A 15,484-nucleotide genomic window follows, 5' to 3' on the forward strand; every position below is an offset into this window, starting at 1 on the left:
AACAGCGCGGCAGAGAGAGAGAGAGAGAGAAAGGGCCGCTGGGGGTGGCGGCTGTGGTGGGAGGCCTCAGACAGTGTCATCAAGCTGACATCAGGAGGCAAACTTTTTCATTAATTGCAGTGGCGGCTGCTGTGCCCGACAAGGGTTGGCTTTATGAAAAGCTGCCTCCAGGGCGTGGGGCAATAACGGCAGTGCACTAAACGCAGCGGCTCGTAGACAGAATAACTAAGGGCATCCTTTGTGTTGCTGGACACATGGGGGACAAGGCAGGAGAGGGGCCGCCTGCACTCACCGGCCCTATGGCCGCCATGATGATGCACAGGATGTTGGCCACAACGTCCATCAGCACGCGTGTCCTCTGGAACTTCCAGACCACTCGGCCCAGAGAGGCCTTCTGGGGGCCCACCTGCTCCACTTCTTCATCCCAAAGGATTCGAAATCTGTGGCCAGAAGATGGGAAGGGGAAAGGGATTGGCATGCCCGCCGCTTGCTGCCTAGCTGCTTGGCTGGGCTGCTCACCCGTTCTCTGTTTTCTGGGCAGCTGGGACGTGCAGGGGTAGGACGCAATGCCTGGATATCTGGCACTTGCCCAGCTCTGATTAGAATGTGGAGGCAAGAGAGGAGTCTTCCCCAGGGCACAGAGGACTGAGCTCATTTCCAAGGTCCAAACGGAGGTCCGTGTGAAAGGAGAGAAGGGGGTGAAGGAGAGGGGCTGGCGAGACCCAGCAGGCAAGGCCGGCCCAAGGCTTGCGGGGCCCCATGGGGGCTCAGGAAGGGGCTTGGACGTCACCCCAAGGACGACAGGAGCTGTGACAGGCTTCTTAGCCAATGCATGAGCTCCTCTCACATTTCTAGCAGATCGTTCGGTTGGTTGGAGGGTAGTGGATCACAGGGGAGCAAAGGCAGAAGCAAGAGGCCACGGTAGGAGCTGCAGGTGGGAGCTGGCAGAAGCTGAGAATTGTAAAGCGGTGGCTCTAAGGGCAGGTGGACAGGGAGAGGCCACAGGACTCACTGCTGAATTAGATGCAGGGGGGAAGGAGACGGAAGGCCAAGGATGCATTCTGGCTCCCTGGTTGACCAGGAGTGTGAGCGGAGCTTGTGAAGAGGGAGGAGAGAGGAAGAGGAGAATGGTATCAGGTCAGGGCCTGAGACCAAGAGTATGGCTCGAGGTCTGAGATGCTTGCGAGGCATCCAAGCGTGGCTGTGCGGTCAGATGTGGAGGCTGGCAGGGAGGCGCGGGTAGGAGACAGATACAGATAGGTGATGGGGCAGTCAGCATGGGGCCGCGGTTGAAGCTTTTCCTACTGAATTAGATCAGCCAGGCACAGAGACAGCCCTAGGTTGAACTTGGGTGGCTGGAAAGAAACAACACAAACAGATGGAGGAGCAGCGTCCAGAGAGGTAGGACAAGCCAGGGCTCGGTGGGCCCCTTTCTCTCAGTGCTCCCTGGCAATGCTCTCCGGGCTGGAAGTGGATTTTGGAAATTGCCACCACCTGAGAGTCCTTCGGGGCACCAGTGAGGGGCAGTCCAGCTCCAGAAGCACCTGAAGGCCATGACTAAGACTCCCAGCTTGTGCTGTGGACATGACCCCTGCATGGCCGCAGACAAGGAGACTCCTAGGAGGCACAGGTGCAGAGGCTTTGGCAATACTGCCCTTGTTCAAGGCATCCCAGGCCATCGGAGCCCTGGGGGTCAATGCTGCTGTTAGGAGGAAGGCAGCAGAGGCCTCCGTGTGGACATGGAGAGGTCTGTATGAAGTCTCCACTGAACTGAGCAAAGCGATCAACAGCTCTCTGGCCTGCTTCCTTTTCTGTTCAAGAGAGAGAAAGCAGGGCCCTTGAGTGGGGAGTGAGAGGAAGGGGTATTGATCTGTAGACAGGGGTAGCCCAGGGTGTGCGTGAATCATGGTGTTTGTAGCCCTGGGGAGTGGAGCAGGGCCGTGGCAGGGGTGCCTCCACTCTTTAAGCTTCTGTCGCTGTCACACACACTATGATACTGAACGGGAAGTAGATTGGCCCGGTGATGTTTATATTTTTACAGAGCAGATCTCGCAAATACTGGGCAGTTTCGTCTAGTTCCACCTAAACCCATCTCGTAACAGTGAAATCCAATAAGGGTGTCTAAATGGAAACGGAACACTGCCTGCAGCCGCATGCGACAACCCAGGTGGGGTCCGATCGGCTCAGAGCTGGTGAGTTCCCAGGCACCCTGCTCCTGAGGTGCCTTACAAAGCAGTGTGGCCCTGGGCCTCAAGCCGTAGCTCTCCCACCCATCCTCTCTCCATACCACCTCTGCCCAGTCCAGATCTTTCCAGGATGGGGCCAGGCAGTTCAGGCCACCCAGCCCCAGGCTCACAGCGCAGCCACTGAGAAGGGGCACCAGCACCTGTGACTGTGGATTTCCACCCTTGGGAGAGAAGTGGAAGCCCAGGAGAGGGCTCCCAGGAAATCTTCCCGAGCCTACCTTTTGGCGTTGGTGTCGGATGAGTCGTAGGGCGACAGCGGGGGCAGGGTGTCCGCGGTCAAGGTGTGATTGTAGCCCCTGACCATCACCGGCGTGAGCCAGGAGAAGGTGGCGAAGGACAGCAGCCCCGCATCGTCCACCGGGTTAGATGCCAACCTATGCACAAGTGAGACACGGCCCTGACTCCCTTCCTGCCTGTGCTAACCACAGCCAGGCTCTGAACTCGGGACCTCAGCAGGCGTGAGCCAGAGCCAAGCCCACTGCAGCTCACGAGAGATGACGGCTACATTTTCAGGAATTTTGCACGTCGCTTGTTAGACACAGCTGGTATTCTACAGTAAAGTGCATACATTGAAAGATATTATAAGTCACCTATTAAATACAGCATCACTCATGCTCAAAACTCTCCACTTCCTGGCGGTTTTACCATCAGCTGTGCTCTTGAGGTCGGCTGCACTAATTGCCTGGGAAGGGGGCAAATACCGTAGACTGGTGAGCTACCGAGCCACTCTTCCCGGCTTTGCACTCAGTGATGTTGCGTTGGTAGCCACAAAGCAGCCTTGGCAGAACTATTCACACCACAGGACAGGCTGCCACGTGGGATGCTAGCAGCCCTTATCAGAGTACTGGTTCAACTCCCAGCCACTCCACTTCTGATCCAGCTTGCTGTTAATGCACCTGGGAAGGCAGCAGATGACAGCCAAATATCATCTACATGGGAGACCAGATGGAGTTCCTGGCTCCTGGCTTTGGCCCGGCCCAGCCCTGTCTGTTGCTGGCATCTGGGGAGTAAACCCAGCAGATCTCTATCATGTGCTCTCATTCGGGGTGTGTGTGTGTGTGTGTGTGTGTGTGTGTATGTCCCTCTATCCATCACTTTTTCAAATAAATAAATAAATCTCTTTTATCTCTTTTTTAAAAATGATAAACAGGCAATTTCTTTCAGTGGCCAGTTGCTCGACATTTACCCAAGGTTAATCCTAAGGTCCATTCCATGGGAAAGAGAGGCACCTGCTTCATGTAGGAGGAAGCAGAGACCCATTAGCTGGCCAACAGGGGGTTCGGGTAGGCACCTTTCAACCTCAGGAGGATGGGAGGCTCCAGAGCAGGGCAGGCTACAGGGAGCTGAGACCACCCCAGTGGGTAAGACCTGGAGGCAAAGTCATGAGTTTGCTGCAAATGACCTGATGTGTGTCAAGTGCACTGTTGGGAAAAGGAAGGGGATTTGGGGTGGCAGTGAGGAGGGGGCAGGAGAAAGCAGAGATGTAAGGAGAAAAAGGAGGAGGGGAGAGAAGAGGAAGAACGAGGGAGAGGGAAGGAAGGGAGAGAAAAACATGAAGAAAGAGGAGGACGCAAAAGGAAAGGAAGAAAGAGGAAAAGACCGTGGTTTTGGCCATTGAAGAATTAAGCTCTGAAGATGGAATACAAGTCAGAGACACGGAAGCTCATCTCCCAATTGCTGGCTGTTTATGATTTCCCGGGCCCTGCAAGAGCTTTGTATTTGTGGCAGGTGCTGTGAGGTGCCCTCCGACCTCTGCTATAAGGAGGAGAGTTCTGTGCGAGCTCACGCTGGCTGCATCCCCCCCTGTCGTGTGCTGGGCCTCTTTTCGCCATCTGTTCCAGAGCCTTTGCAGGAGCGTGCATGTAGCCAGGACTGTGGGGGGCTTGGTGCTCCCAGCAGCAAACCATAACAGAGTGTGGGACGGAGCCCACTGACAAATGCCCCCAGCTCTCAGAATTTGGGTAGGAAACCTGGTAGAATGCAGACGCCCCGCCCACTGCAGGACACTGGTGCCGCACCCCACAGTGCCTTTCCCCCGTCCCTGCTTCTTTCTCCCTATGCCTTCCCCCACGCTTCTTGAGATCACCTCCTAAATCAACTACCAGCACCCAACTTCTTGGTTGAGATTGTGGGGAGGATTTGAGCAAGGAGAGTCAGTAGTTGATGCCATAAAAGATGGTTTTCATCATAAAGCTAAGCACTATCTTCTACAATTCTCACAAGAACTCAAGGGATGGGTAGTATTGTGACCCCGTTTCACAGACAAAAACATCAAGGCATAGGGTACCTGCCCAAAGTCTTACAGCCGGTTCCTGAAGTAGGAATTCAAACCATTCCAGGATCCCATTATTCTCCTAAGCACTGGTCCACAATGACTCTCCACAAGACAGTTACAAACTGAACTATAAACCAGGATGTAGGGGCACACCTGGGTCTAAGGGTGATAGCCCAAGCCCTCACCTCTCACCTTACAGCATGCTAATGTGTGTGTGTGTGTGGCCTGGAGATCCCAGAAGGCAGTGCAGTGTCGCCTCATCATGCAGCTGTCCCTTGTCCTTTGTTTCTCACAGAACAAGCCACAGGGTCCTTACCATGTAGCAATGACAGGATTTCAGAAATAGTTTCATTAACATCATGTTAATGACACACACAGGAACTTCCAAAAATCATCAAAAATGGAATTAAAAGAGTTTATGTTGGGGCAAAAACTTTTGAAGTCCTTGAGTGGTTTCTTCCTAGTACGCAGCTTCCGTGGACTTTTTGAAGACCTCTCATAGTTAGGGTACCACAACATGAAGCACGAGAGCTTGGAAGTCAAGCTGCTGCGCTGCTCTCCTGCAGTTACAAAAGGTCCCATTCTCTCTCCCTGTCTGCCTCGCACATCCTTGCAATGTGACCCCGCAGCTCATTCTGCCGAGAGGCGGATTCTATCCCCCACACTTAAAATCTAGATTGACCTGTGACTTGGCCCAAAGCGTGAAGTGCAACAAGTGGTGTGCCAGTGTGAACCTAAGCCTCAAGAAGCCAGATGCTTCCTGCACTCCCCTAGAAGCCGACCCCATGACTGTAGGATCAACCCCAGTCTGGCCTGCTGCAGGTGGCGATCCCACGTGTCCCAGTTTCCTGCATGATCCCAGTCCAGTTAGCACAGAAGCACAGCTACCTTGCTGACTAGCAGATGCATGAAAGGCCTTGTCAAGAGCAGATGAACCATCTGGCGCCGCGGCTCACTAGGCTAATCCTCTGCCTGTGGCACCGGCACGCCAGGTTCTAGTCCCGGTTAGGGCACCGGTTCTGTCCCGGTTGCTCCTCTTCCAGTCCAGCTCTCTGCTGTGGCCCAGGAAGGCAGTGGAGGATGGCCCAAGTGCTTGGGCCCTGCACCTGCAAGGGAGACCAAGAGGAAGCACCTGGCTCCTGGCTTTGGATCAGCGCAGCGCACCGGCCGTAGCGGCCATTTGTGGGGTGAACCAACATAAAAGGAAGACCTTTCTCTCTGTCTCTCTCACTATCTAACTCTACCAGTCAAAAAAAAAAAAAAAGAGCAGATGAACTGCCCAACTGAGCTCAGCCTAAGCTGCCTTATTCTATGGGCCATTCAAAAAATTATAATGTTAAAATTGGCAACTCTTTTTTGGTTACAAAGCAAAAACTACCTGATGATACTTAGGCAAGTTATTTAAACTCTCTGTGCCTTGGTTTCCCCCATCTATTAGATAAAGAGTATCACAATTCTTCCATAGTGATTGCAAAGTGGATGGATGTTTGTGTGTCACTTGGGCAGATCCTGGCGCATGGAGTGCTCTCCTTAAATATTAGCTATAGTCTCCCTTTCACCAAAGGACAGCAGCAAAGCAAGCACCAAGTGAGTGGTTGACAAATGCAGGACCTTGTGGATGGGTGGATGGACAAAAGGATAAGCACACAGAGCAGCATGTGGGGAGCAGGAGCAGGGCCCACCCCACAAGATACAGGAAACTCTTCCTGGAGCTCCTGCCCCCCCTTCAAGCCTCCTCCTGATGTACCTGGCATAGGGTCGCACAGGAATCATGGTCTTCAGGCTGGGGTCATATCTCTCTGAAAAGGATCTCCGCTGGCCCCGCCGGTCCAGATCTGAGATAAGGTAGGGGCCATCACCCACCATCCTGAAGGAAGTCTGGAGCCCTGGGCGCTTGGTCTAGGGATGCGTTCACACTGCAACAGAGAGATTGGGGAAGGTTCACTGAGAGCATCCCCTGCTCCACCCAAACCAGCTCCCTTTCTGGGGCCCTTCAGACCTGGTGTTCCCACTTATGAGGCCTTCCACACTTACAGGGAGTGTGGCCAGAAACTCTGCCACATCCTTTAACTGCACTCGGAGGCTTCTTTTTTGATAAGAATTTCTGGATGGGGGCCAGCGCCGTGGTGCAGTAGGTTAATCCTCTGCCTGTGGTGTTGGCATCCCATATGGGCACCAGTTCTAGTCCCAGCTGCAATCCTCCAATCCATCTCTCTGCTATGGCCTGGGAAAGCAGTAAAAGATGGTCCAAGTCCTTGGGCCCCTGCACCTGCATGGGAGACTGGGAAAAAGCACCTGGCTCCTGGCTTCGGATGGGTGCAGCTCTGGCCATTGCAGCCAACTGGGGAGTGAACAATGGATGGAAGACCTCTGTCTCTCTCTCTCTCTCTGTCTCCCCTCTCTCTGTGTAACTCTGACTTTCAAAATAAATAAATAAATCTTTAAAAAAAATTTCTGGTTCCTCCTCCCCTTCTGTTCTCATGCTGTGTGGTTTGGGAACAGAAAAGCCTAGGATGGGTTTGCTATGGGGAACCAGCTTGCGGCCAAGGCTGAATCCCAGCTGGAAAAAGAGCCCCAAGAAAATGGGTCTGCTTTCTCAGGGTGACACAGTGGAGTTCATCACACACACACGCACACACATGCACAGATGCATGCACACACACCCACATACACACATGCACATACACACGCACCCCCTACACACACATGAACACCCCCCCACACACCTACACACACACATGCACACACACACCACATGCACACACACACACACTCTCCTTTTTCTTACAGATGCCTTCAGATACCCAGTAGTTTGTGCAACTACATCCCTTCCACTCTGGTACTCGATGGTCACAGAACTGCAACAAAGCCACCATCAGGACCAACTGCCTCTGGACCCACACTGGTGTCACCACCGCCCCCAGTGAAGACCAATAAGCTTGGTGGAGGGGGGGCTTCCTGGAGTCGTTCATCCAGTCCTCAAGTCAGCCACCTCGCTCTCCAACCACCTAGACCCAAGGCACTGAGAATGAGCCCTGAAGATTTCCTGAGTCCTCATTTTCCTCCTTTCCTGAGGCCTGGCACCAATCTTGCCCTAAGGCTCCGTGGCAACCCCCTCCCCAAAGCCTACAAAGTCTCCGTTTCTGTCTAAGCTGTTGAGTTGGCTCCTGTTGCTTGCAACCAGAGATCTTACCACTCTATAGACACAGGAGTCACAGCCCCATGTGTTCTCTCCAAAAGTTCTCAAGGCTAGACCCATGGAATAAACCAGTGTCCATCGGGGTGGTAATGGCTGAGAGACCCACGGCATGTCAGAGCGGGCAGCGTCCTCAGATGCAATATTTTACAAACTCCCCGCTGCCTGGAAGAGGAAACCTAGGCTGAGAGAGGGGCAGGAGCTGCCCAAGAGCAATAGCTAACAAGAGGCATCATCTGGTCTGGAGCGTTCTAGATACAGGGAGGAGGACGCTCCCTCCCAGGCAAGTCCCTCTCCTACGTTATATTACAAGAGGCAGTCTTCTGGAGTCATGTTTTGTCTTTCAGCAGAATTGAAAACAAGACTGTCTTCAGCACAAAAAGATAAATCCCTCCCGGAGAAGCCTGCAATGCACAGTTAGCAGGAGGAGATCTCTGACTGGCAGCAGCTCTGCCCCACCCCCCTGCCCCGCCCTGTCTTCATGTGCTCAGTTAGTAAGTATTTGTGGCACGAACACCAAGTGCTCAGACTCTGTTTCCTAATGCTGTGACAGAATTAAAAGGCACCCAAGTCCCTGAGCTTCCTGCAACCTTACTCTCTGCCCTGCCCTTTGCTCTCCACTCGCACCATCATACTGAGCGTCTCACTCTACTCCCTAAACAAATTGCCAGTCCATCCTGCCTCTGGGCCTGTGTCTCCACCATGGAAGAATCTAATATCACTCCCTGCCCTGGACCAGTTCTTGCTCAGCTTTTAAAGCTCGTGTTAGACCATTCCTTCCCGGAGACAACTCCCCTACTTCTCTATTTGTGCAAACAGATCATGAGCTTCCTGCCTGGCTTGCTCACAGCTGTATCTCCAACACCTCGTACGGCTCCTGGCGCATTTTAGATGCTCAATACATGTGCGGTGCATGCATGAATAATGATGGATATGAGTGAAATCTAGACAGTGATCTCCCCCAAAAGGGAGAAATGGGCACAGATTAGCCCATATTCTAATGTAAACCATAGCATAGTGTTATCTCTATAAAGCACTGAGGCACTAAGCAGAGGAGAGGTTAAAGTTAAAAAATCAATTGAGGCAATCAAGTAAATAGTACATTAACACACAAAACAAAAACTCAGCACGGAGGGACAGAGCAGTAAAAGGAAGGGGTGCATACAGTACCAACTGCAAGCTGATAGCCTTCAACTGAATCATGTCAATAATTACAGAGATATAAATAGACTAAACATTTCAGTTGAGACACAGAGATGATCAAGTTTACTATAAAGGCAAGTTCCAATGATACACTGTCTCTAAGAGGTGTATTTTAAATGTAAACACAGAACTAACTTGAAAGTAAACGTATAAAAATAGAAAAATCATGCTAACAATAAGAAGCAAATATAGACAGTCTCCTGACTTTTTTTTTTGTCTTAAAACAGGGAAGGATTTTTTAAAGCAAATTAAATAAATAAGCCAAAAGGTAGAAGTGTGATAACCTACTCCATTAAAATTATAAAAGTCTGTTATGCCGTTGATACAATTTTGGAAAAGGTCAAAAAGAGAGGCCACTTGCTGGTATAAATGCGATCCACTTAACTACAAAGAATTAGCGCTCAGAATCTATAAAGAATCTCCAATACATCAATGACAAAAGAACAACCAACTTTACAAGTGGGCGAAAGACAGAAACAGATCATCGACAGATGATCCAAACAAACACCCAAAAAATATGCTCAGTGTCTGAGTACCAGAGAGGTGTGAATTAAAGTCGCAATCACACAAGTCACAATGAGCAACGAGCAATCACATTCCTCATTCTTTAAACAGGCGATACTTAAAAGTCTAGCATTTCCAAGTCTTGGCCTAGAATGGAGCAGAGCAGCTCTTCAGCCCTGCTGGTGGGAATAGCAATCACGCAACTGATTTGTAAGGCGAGTTCAATATCTTCTGATTAGCACACCCGGTAATTATCCTCCTTACGCCTGCAGGAGAGCCTTTGAGAAACTCTGCCTCTTCACGCCTGTTCACACCCAGAGTGGTCACAGCTCTGCAGGCTCCCTCCCCTCCCCCCATCCTCCTCAGCGCTTCTCCTCTGCCTCTGAAGTCTTGCTTCTGTCACACGCACAGGTGTCAACTCTGAAGCTCAAACCAGAAAACACACAGAGGCGAGCCGCAGAGAGGAGAAATCACTGTAAGTGAGGTAATATCTTTATACATCTATAGCGGCATACAAATTGGCAGCCCATAACCCAGCTTCATCAACTGGAATGTAATGCTTTTAAGAATACAGTGCAATATGCAGAAGAAGAGGAGCCAGTGCTGTGGCACACCAGGTTGAGCCGTGACCTGCAGTTGCTGGCATCCCGTATGGATGGAGGTTTGAGTCCCAGCTGCTCCACTTCCGATCCAGCTCCCTGCTAATGCATGGAAGATGACCCAAGTGCCTTGGGCCCCGCACCCATGTGGGGGACTCAGAAAAAGTTCTTTATTATCTTCATAAGTGTTTTGTAAATCTAAAATTATCCTAAAAATTGTTTATTTTGAAGAAATGGGTAGGAAATTTCTATAGCAAATTCAAAGTAATCAGCGTTTCCTGGAGGACAACGATGAGATCTGGAAGTCACGTGGGGATCCTCCCAAGTTTCTCTAGTATTTCATTATAATGTTAAGAATGCAAATACTGGGGCCAATGCTGTGGCATAGCGGGTTAAGCCTCTGCCTGCAACGCTGTCCTTCCATATGGGCACTGGTCCGAGTCCCAGATGCTCCACTTCCAATCCAGCTCCCTGCTAATGCACCTGGGAAAGCAGCAGAGATGGCCCAAGTACTTGGGCCTCTACATTCACATGGGTGACCTGGAAGAAACTTCTGGATCCTGGCTTCAGATTGGCCCAGCTCCAGCTGTTGTGGCCATTTGGGGAGTGAACCAGTGGATGAAAGATCTCTCTCTCTGTCTGTCTCCTCCTCTCTCTGTCTGTAACTGTCTCTCTCAAATAAATAAATAAATCTTTAAGGAAAAAAAGAGTGCTTCTGTTTAAAAAAAAGCATTCCAGATGGAAAGACACTATGGAGACAAAGGTGTCCAGAGGGGAGCATTTTGCTCTGTGGGTAACACCCCGTGGGACACCCACGTCCTGTGTCACAGAGCCAATTTCAAATCAAGTCCCGACTCTGCTTCTGACTCCAGCTTCCTGCTAATGTGCACCCTGGGAGGCAGCAGGTGATGCTCAAGTACTTGGTCTCTGCCACCCACAGGGGAGACCTAGATGGAGTTCCTGGTTCCTGGCTTCAGCCTGGCCCAGACCTGGTTGTCATGCACCTGTGGGGAGTGAACCGCTGGATGGAAGATCTTCCACTGTCTATCTCTGTCTTTCTCTCTCTCTCTCTCTCTCTCTCTCTACCTTTCAAGTAAATTTTTAAAAAATATTTAAGAAAAGAGAGAGACATGACACCTAAAAGTAATACATCATCCTGGATTGCATCCTGGGCCAGGAAAAAAATTGTTTTCTAATTGATATAATTGGGCCAATTACCAAAATTTGAATGTAGGCTATAAGATTATGTAAAAAATATTACATCAAAGTTAAATTTCCTGATTTTGACCGTGATGCAATTTGAAAATTAATAATTTTTCTGATTCTGGTTCTGTTTTTGAGAAACACACGCTGAAGAATTTAGGGATAAAAGAGCGAAATGCCTGCCATTGACTTTCAACTGTGTCAGAAAAACAGCAATGCAGAGAGAGAGAAGGCAAGAACAAATGGGGCAAGATGCTCATGGTCGTTTGCAAACCTCGGGCAAGGGTAGTTAGGATTTCTCAGCACGACTCTTGCTACTTTTCTGCGAATTTGAAAAGAAAAAATGAAACTTTTTTTTTTAAGGAAAGAGCCCTAAAGGGAGTGAGCTTTTTCCTTCTGTGGAACTCAGGGCTCTGAGCACTGGCTCTGGTCTCAGGAGCCGGGCATAGCACGCCTGTGTCCCCTGGGTGTACGCCTTCTGCTATCGGAAAATGGTCTTTGTTTCCTTCAGCTGCCCCAACCCCGGGTGGGCTGTTCTCCCCTCTGCAGAATAAACTCCCCAGGCCCTCCAGCCTGGTGCGTCTTGTGCACAGCTGGGACCCCGCGCCAGGAGAACCCTGCACCTATAGTTTCTGTTTTTCCACTCACAGTGCTGACAGCCAAGGGTGCTCACAGGTAGCTGTCACAGCTTCCCTTAGGGGTCCTGAGCCCAGTTCAGGAGGCCAGGCCTGCAGGGCCAGGTTGGGGCAATCAGAATGCATAGGCAATGGGCGCTGAGAGGTAATTTCCTTGAATACTCAGCGGGGCAAGCAGAGCTGTGATTACCTAAGACGGCTTGGAAGCCTTGCAGCTGGAATGGCACGTTGCTAAATTCGGCAGCCGCGGGGGGAAATGAGGCTTTGTAAATCAGGAAGTCTGCTTTGGCTAACGTCTCCATCGCCGTCTGTCATGCCAGCCTCTGCCAGGAGTGAGGAGCTGCCTGAGGTGAGAAATCTGCTCTCACAGTCACGGGGGACAGGGAGCAGTGGGGCAGCTTAGTGAGAGCTGGGAGTGGCCAGGCCAGGGGCCCTGCAGCCATCACGACTCTGTCCCTGGCCTGGCTCTCTCCAGCGGAGCAGCTGAGGGTCAGCAGGAGACAGCACAAAGTCCCCGGTGCTCCTGCTCGCTTGCAAGGGGACGGCGCCCACCCTGACCTCAACAGACTGCACGGCAGAAGCAGGAAGGACTCTGTTGGGAGCACAGGATGCAAACAGATACACTGATGTACTGGTCCCTTTATCAGGATCTGCACTGTTAAAATCTCCTTCTACTTTGTGGAAAACAATAATTAGGAGACACCATGTCTTTCATTTTTTTAAGATACATTTATGGGGCCAGCACTGTGGCATAGCGGGTAAAGCCGCTGCCTCCATGCTGGCACCCCATATGGGCATTGGTTCAAGTCCCGGCTGCTCCACTTCCATTCCAGCTCCATGCTGATGCACCTGGGAAGGTAGTGGAGGATGGCCTAAGTGCTTGGGCCCCTGCACCCGTATGGGAGACCTGGAAGAAGCTCCTGGCTCCTGGCTTCAGCCTGGCCATTGTGGTCATTTGGGGAGTGAACCAGCTGATCGAAGACCTCTCTCTCTCTCTCTCTCTCTCTCTCTCTCTCTCTCTGCCTCTCCTTCTCTTTCTGTGTAACTCTTTCAAATAAATAAATAAATCTTTAAAAAAAATAAAAACTTTCTGCTTTTGTCGGAAAATCGTGAGTTCCAGTTGCTGGTGTGGCTTCCACCAGCTGATGCCGAGCAGGTGGGGCATGCCTCTGTTCAATACAGTCCCCACCCCTCCTTACTGTCTCCCCACATTTGCACTGCTCTTTGCCAGGGAGTGCACTCATTTTTCTCCATCCTTGTCTCTGTCCACAGTGGGAGAACAGATGTCTAGAGGGTATCTCAAGGAGAAACATTTCCTACTTACTCTTATTTCTGTCTGTCCCCCCAACCCAGAAAATTCACAGCTTTGTGCCTGAGAACCAGTCTTTGCTGGTGCCCATCACAGGAGCCCTTCCTCCGTGTCCCCAAGCCTTTCCCCACGACCTTGCTGGATCAGGGACTGTGGCCCTCCCCCTGCAAGCCCTTTTTAAAGCCCATAGTGCATTATCAACAGGGATGGTCTCATGCTGCCCCGACCCCTTCCTCCAGCGCTGTCAGTCTCCAGCCCAGAGGTGCAGCGCCAAAGCTGTCCTCAGGCCCCGCCCCTCACCTCTCCACGTGTCCAGGCACCATCGTGGGCAGCCAGACCGGGCAAGGACCCTGAAGGATGAGGGGCTGGTGTGGGAGAGGAGGAAGGAAGTGGAGAGGGGAGATGAGGACGCTTGTGCAAGAAATCTGAGGGTGCGGGAAGGGAGGGATCTGGTTTACGTCCTCGCATCCCCGGGGAGGGGGGGTCCCCAACGAGGTCACTGACTCAGTACAGATACAACGGAAGAAGAGGAAAGCCCTTGGGTTGAAACTATGAGAGCCACACAGCGATGCAGCAGGCATTCAAGGGGTGTGTGTGTGTGTGTGTGTGTGTGTATCTCCATCTCCCATGATTGACTTGTGAACAGTACTGTGTGTGTGTCAAAAGACCAATTTATTCAATATAGACTGTTTGTATGTCACAGATTCTGAACTCCCGTCTTGGGATTTCTGCTTTTCCTTGATGATAGCTGAAACCTCCCAAAATGGAAGTGCCCCAGGATCCCCCCGACCCTCTGAGATCCCCAAGTCCCTGCTTCCCCCTGCCCCCAGCAACACTCACACAGAGGCAGCCACAGTGGAGGGTGTCACCCTCCACAGCCCCAGGGACCAGCTGGTGGCCACTGACCGCAACACACAGGTGCTTACCTGAGCAGGGAGCACGCTGGTCCTCAGGGCTGCAAGCAGAGGAGGAGGGACCAATCAGAAGCCATGGGGCTCGGAGCCTGCTGCCCACCTCTCCACGCACCTCTGCTCTGGCTCCTCGCGTCCCACCTGCCCGGAGCCCTCCTCTCCAACTGCCCCATTCAACTGCCGCTCCCACCACCCCCAAGGAGGGAACTCTGGGGGGCCAACATTCCCTCCACCCACATTAAAGGGCACTGCCCCTTCCGGGAGGGGCCCGTGTCGTGGACCAGTGCCTTCAGGGACGGCCACCCCTTCTGTGGCTGGCCACAGCACAGCTTTGTGGAAGAGCCCGTCCCCAGCTGTGGAGACAGAGAAGCAAGATGCCTTGCACGAGTGGCTTGGGGCAGGAGCTGAGACCAGCACCCAAGTCTCCTGAGTCCTATTCCAGGCACCTGCCTTCGAGAATGCGTCCCATTTCCCCCTCTGCCTCCTGCAAAGGCGAGGCAACCCTGCAGGCAGGGAAGGTGCAAGGAGTCCCATTTTCAAAACACAGAAACGCTCATCCATACAGTCCCTGCTCGTGTGGCCGAAAACAAAGGTGCGATTTGAACTTTTTTTTTTTTTATCTTGCATTGAGCGGAAGGTAAGTTTGAGACAGGCCCTAGCTGCTCCCTCTTTTGCATGAAGGTTTCAGGTTTGTCCTTACTCAAGCACTGCCAACGGGGGCACAGGTCTTTTCTGGGCCGTTGCAAGCCAAAGTGAGTGTGTGGCTTCCACGGGGTTGGGAGGGTGCAAGATCCTTGCAGTCAGAAATAAACGTTGACTCATTTTCAAGAATTACTTAGGCACCTTAGGAGACCTTCTCCACCTGACTCAAACAGATTTTATGACAAATGTTGCTGTAGCATTTCTTTTCTTTTTTTTTTTTTTCCTAGCGGCCCAGGGCTCTGCTTTCCCTCCTGCTGGCCAAGTTCTCCCCCTGCTGGCTGGTTCTGGCCGCACAACTTCCTGAAGATGCAGATCACTGCCTGTGCCCAACCCCACACTCATCTTCAGGACAAGAGTGAGACAGGAGTGAGCAGGGGATTGTGGGGTGGCCAGATCCCCAGCCTGGGGAGGGGGCTGGCCCAACGGGGGTGTTCTTGTCCCCCTTCCACAGCCTCCATCCCTTCCCCACGGCCGCACTACCGCTAATACAGTCAGCTGGTATTTGCAGAGCCCTTTTGTACAGGGAAGTGCTTAATCCTGTTTACCATCCCCCCACCCCAGGAGGTCCCCCCAGCACCCCCAGACTCCCTCTCCCTGTCTCCCAGCTTCAGAGGATGCACGCAAATCCGGCCATGTTGACAGAAAGGGGGATTCCCGCGCGTTTCCTCCATGTCCCTGGAAGGCCTGGCGGAGGTGGCCTT

At 51.9% G+C, this 15,484-nt stretch overlaps 1 protein-coding gene across 5 annotated transcripts in view; it reads right to left on the reverse strand.

Moving 5' to 3' along the window:
- Positions 1–14,264, reverse strand: part of ABCC12 (ATP binding cassette subfamily C member 12) — a 68,090-nt gene extending 53,826 nt beyond the window's left edge. For all 5 annotated transcript variants that reach the window (XR_007914651.2, XM_051833879.2, XM_051833878.2 and 2 more), the window contains exons 1-4: positions 14,097–14,264; positions 6,269–6,437; positions 2,465–2,620; positions 293–440 (exon numbers count right to left, since the gene is read on the reverse strand). Coding sequence is in view for 4 of the 5 variants with exons in the window: in XM_051833879.2 (XP_051689839.2) it covers positions 293–440; positions 2,465–2,620; positions 6,269–6,387 (423 nt within the window). In the remaining variant the exon portion in view is untranslated. The remainder of the gene's footprint in view (positions 1–292; positions 441–2,464; positions 2,621–6,268; positions 6,438–14,096) is intronic.
- Positions 14,265–15,484: the final 1,220 nt, after the last annotated feature.

This window comes from Oryctolagus cuniculus, chromosome 18 (genome assembly GCF_964237555.1).
Source record: "Oryctolagus cuniculus chromosome 18, mOryCun1.1, whole genome shotgun sequence".
Classification (NCBI taxonomy): domain Eukaryota; kingdom Metazoa; phylum Chordata; class Mammalia; order Lagomorpha; family Leporidae; genus Oryctolagus; species Oryctolagus cuniculus.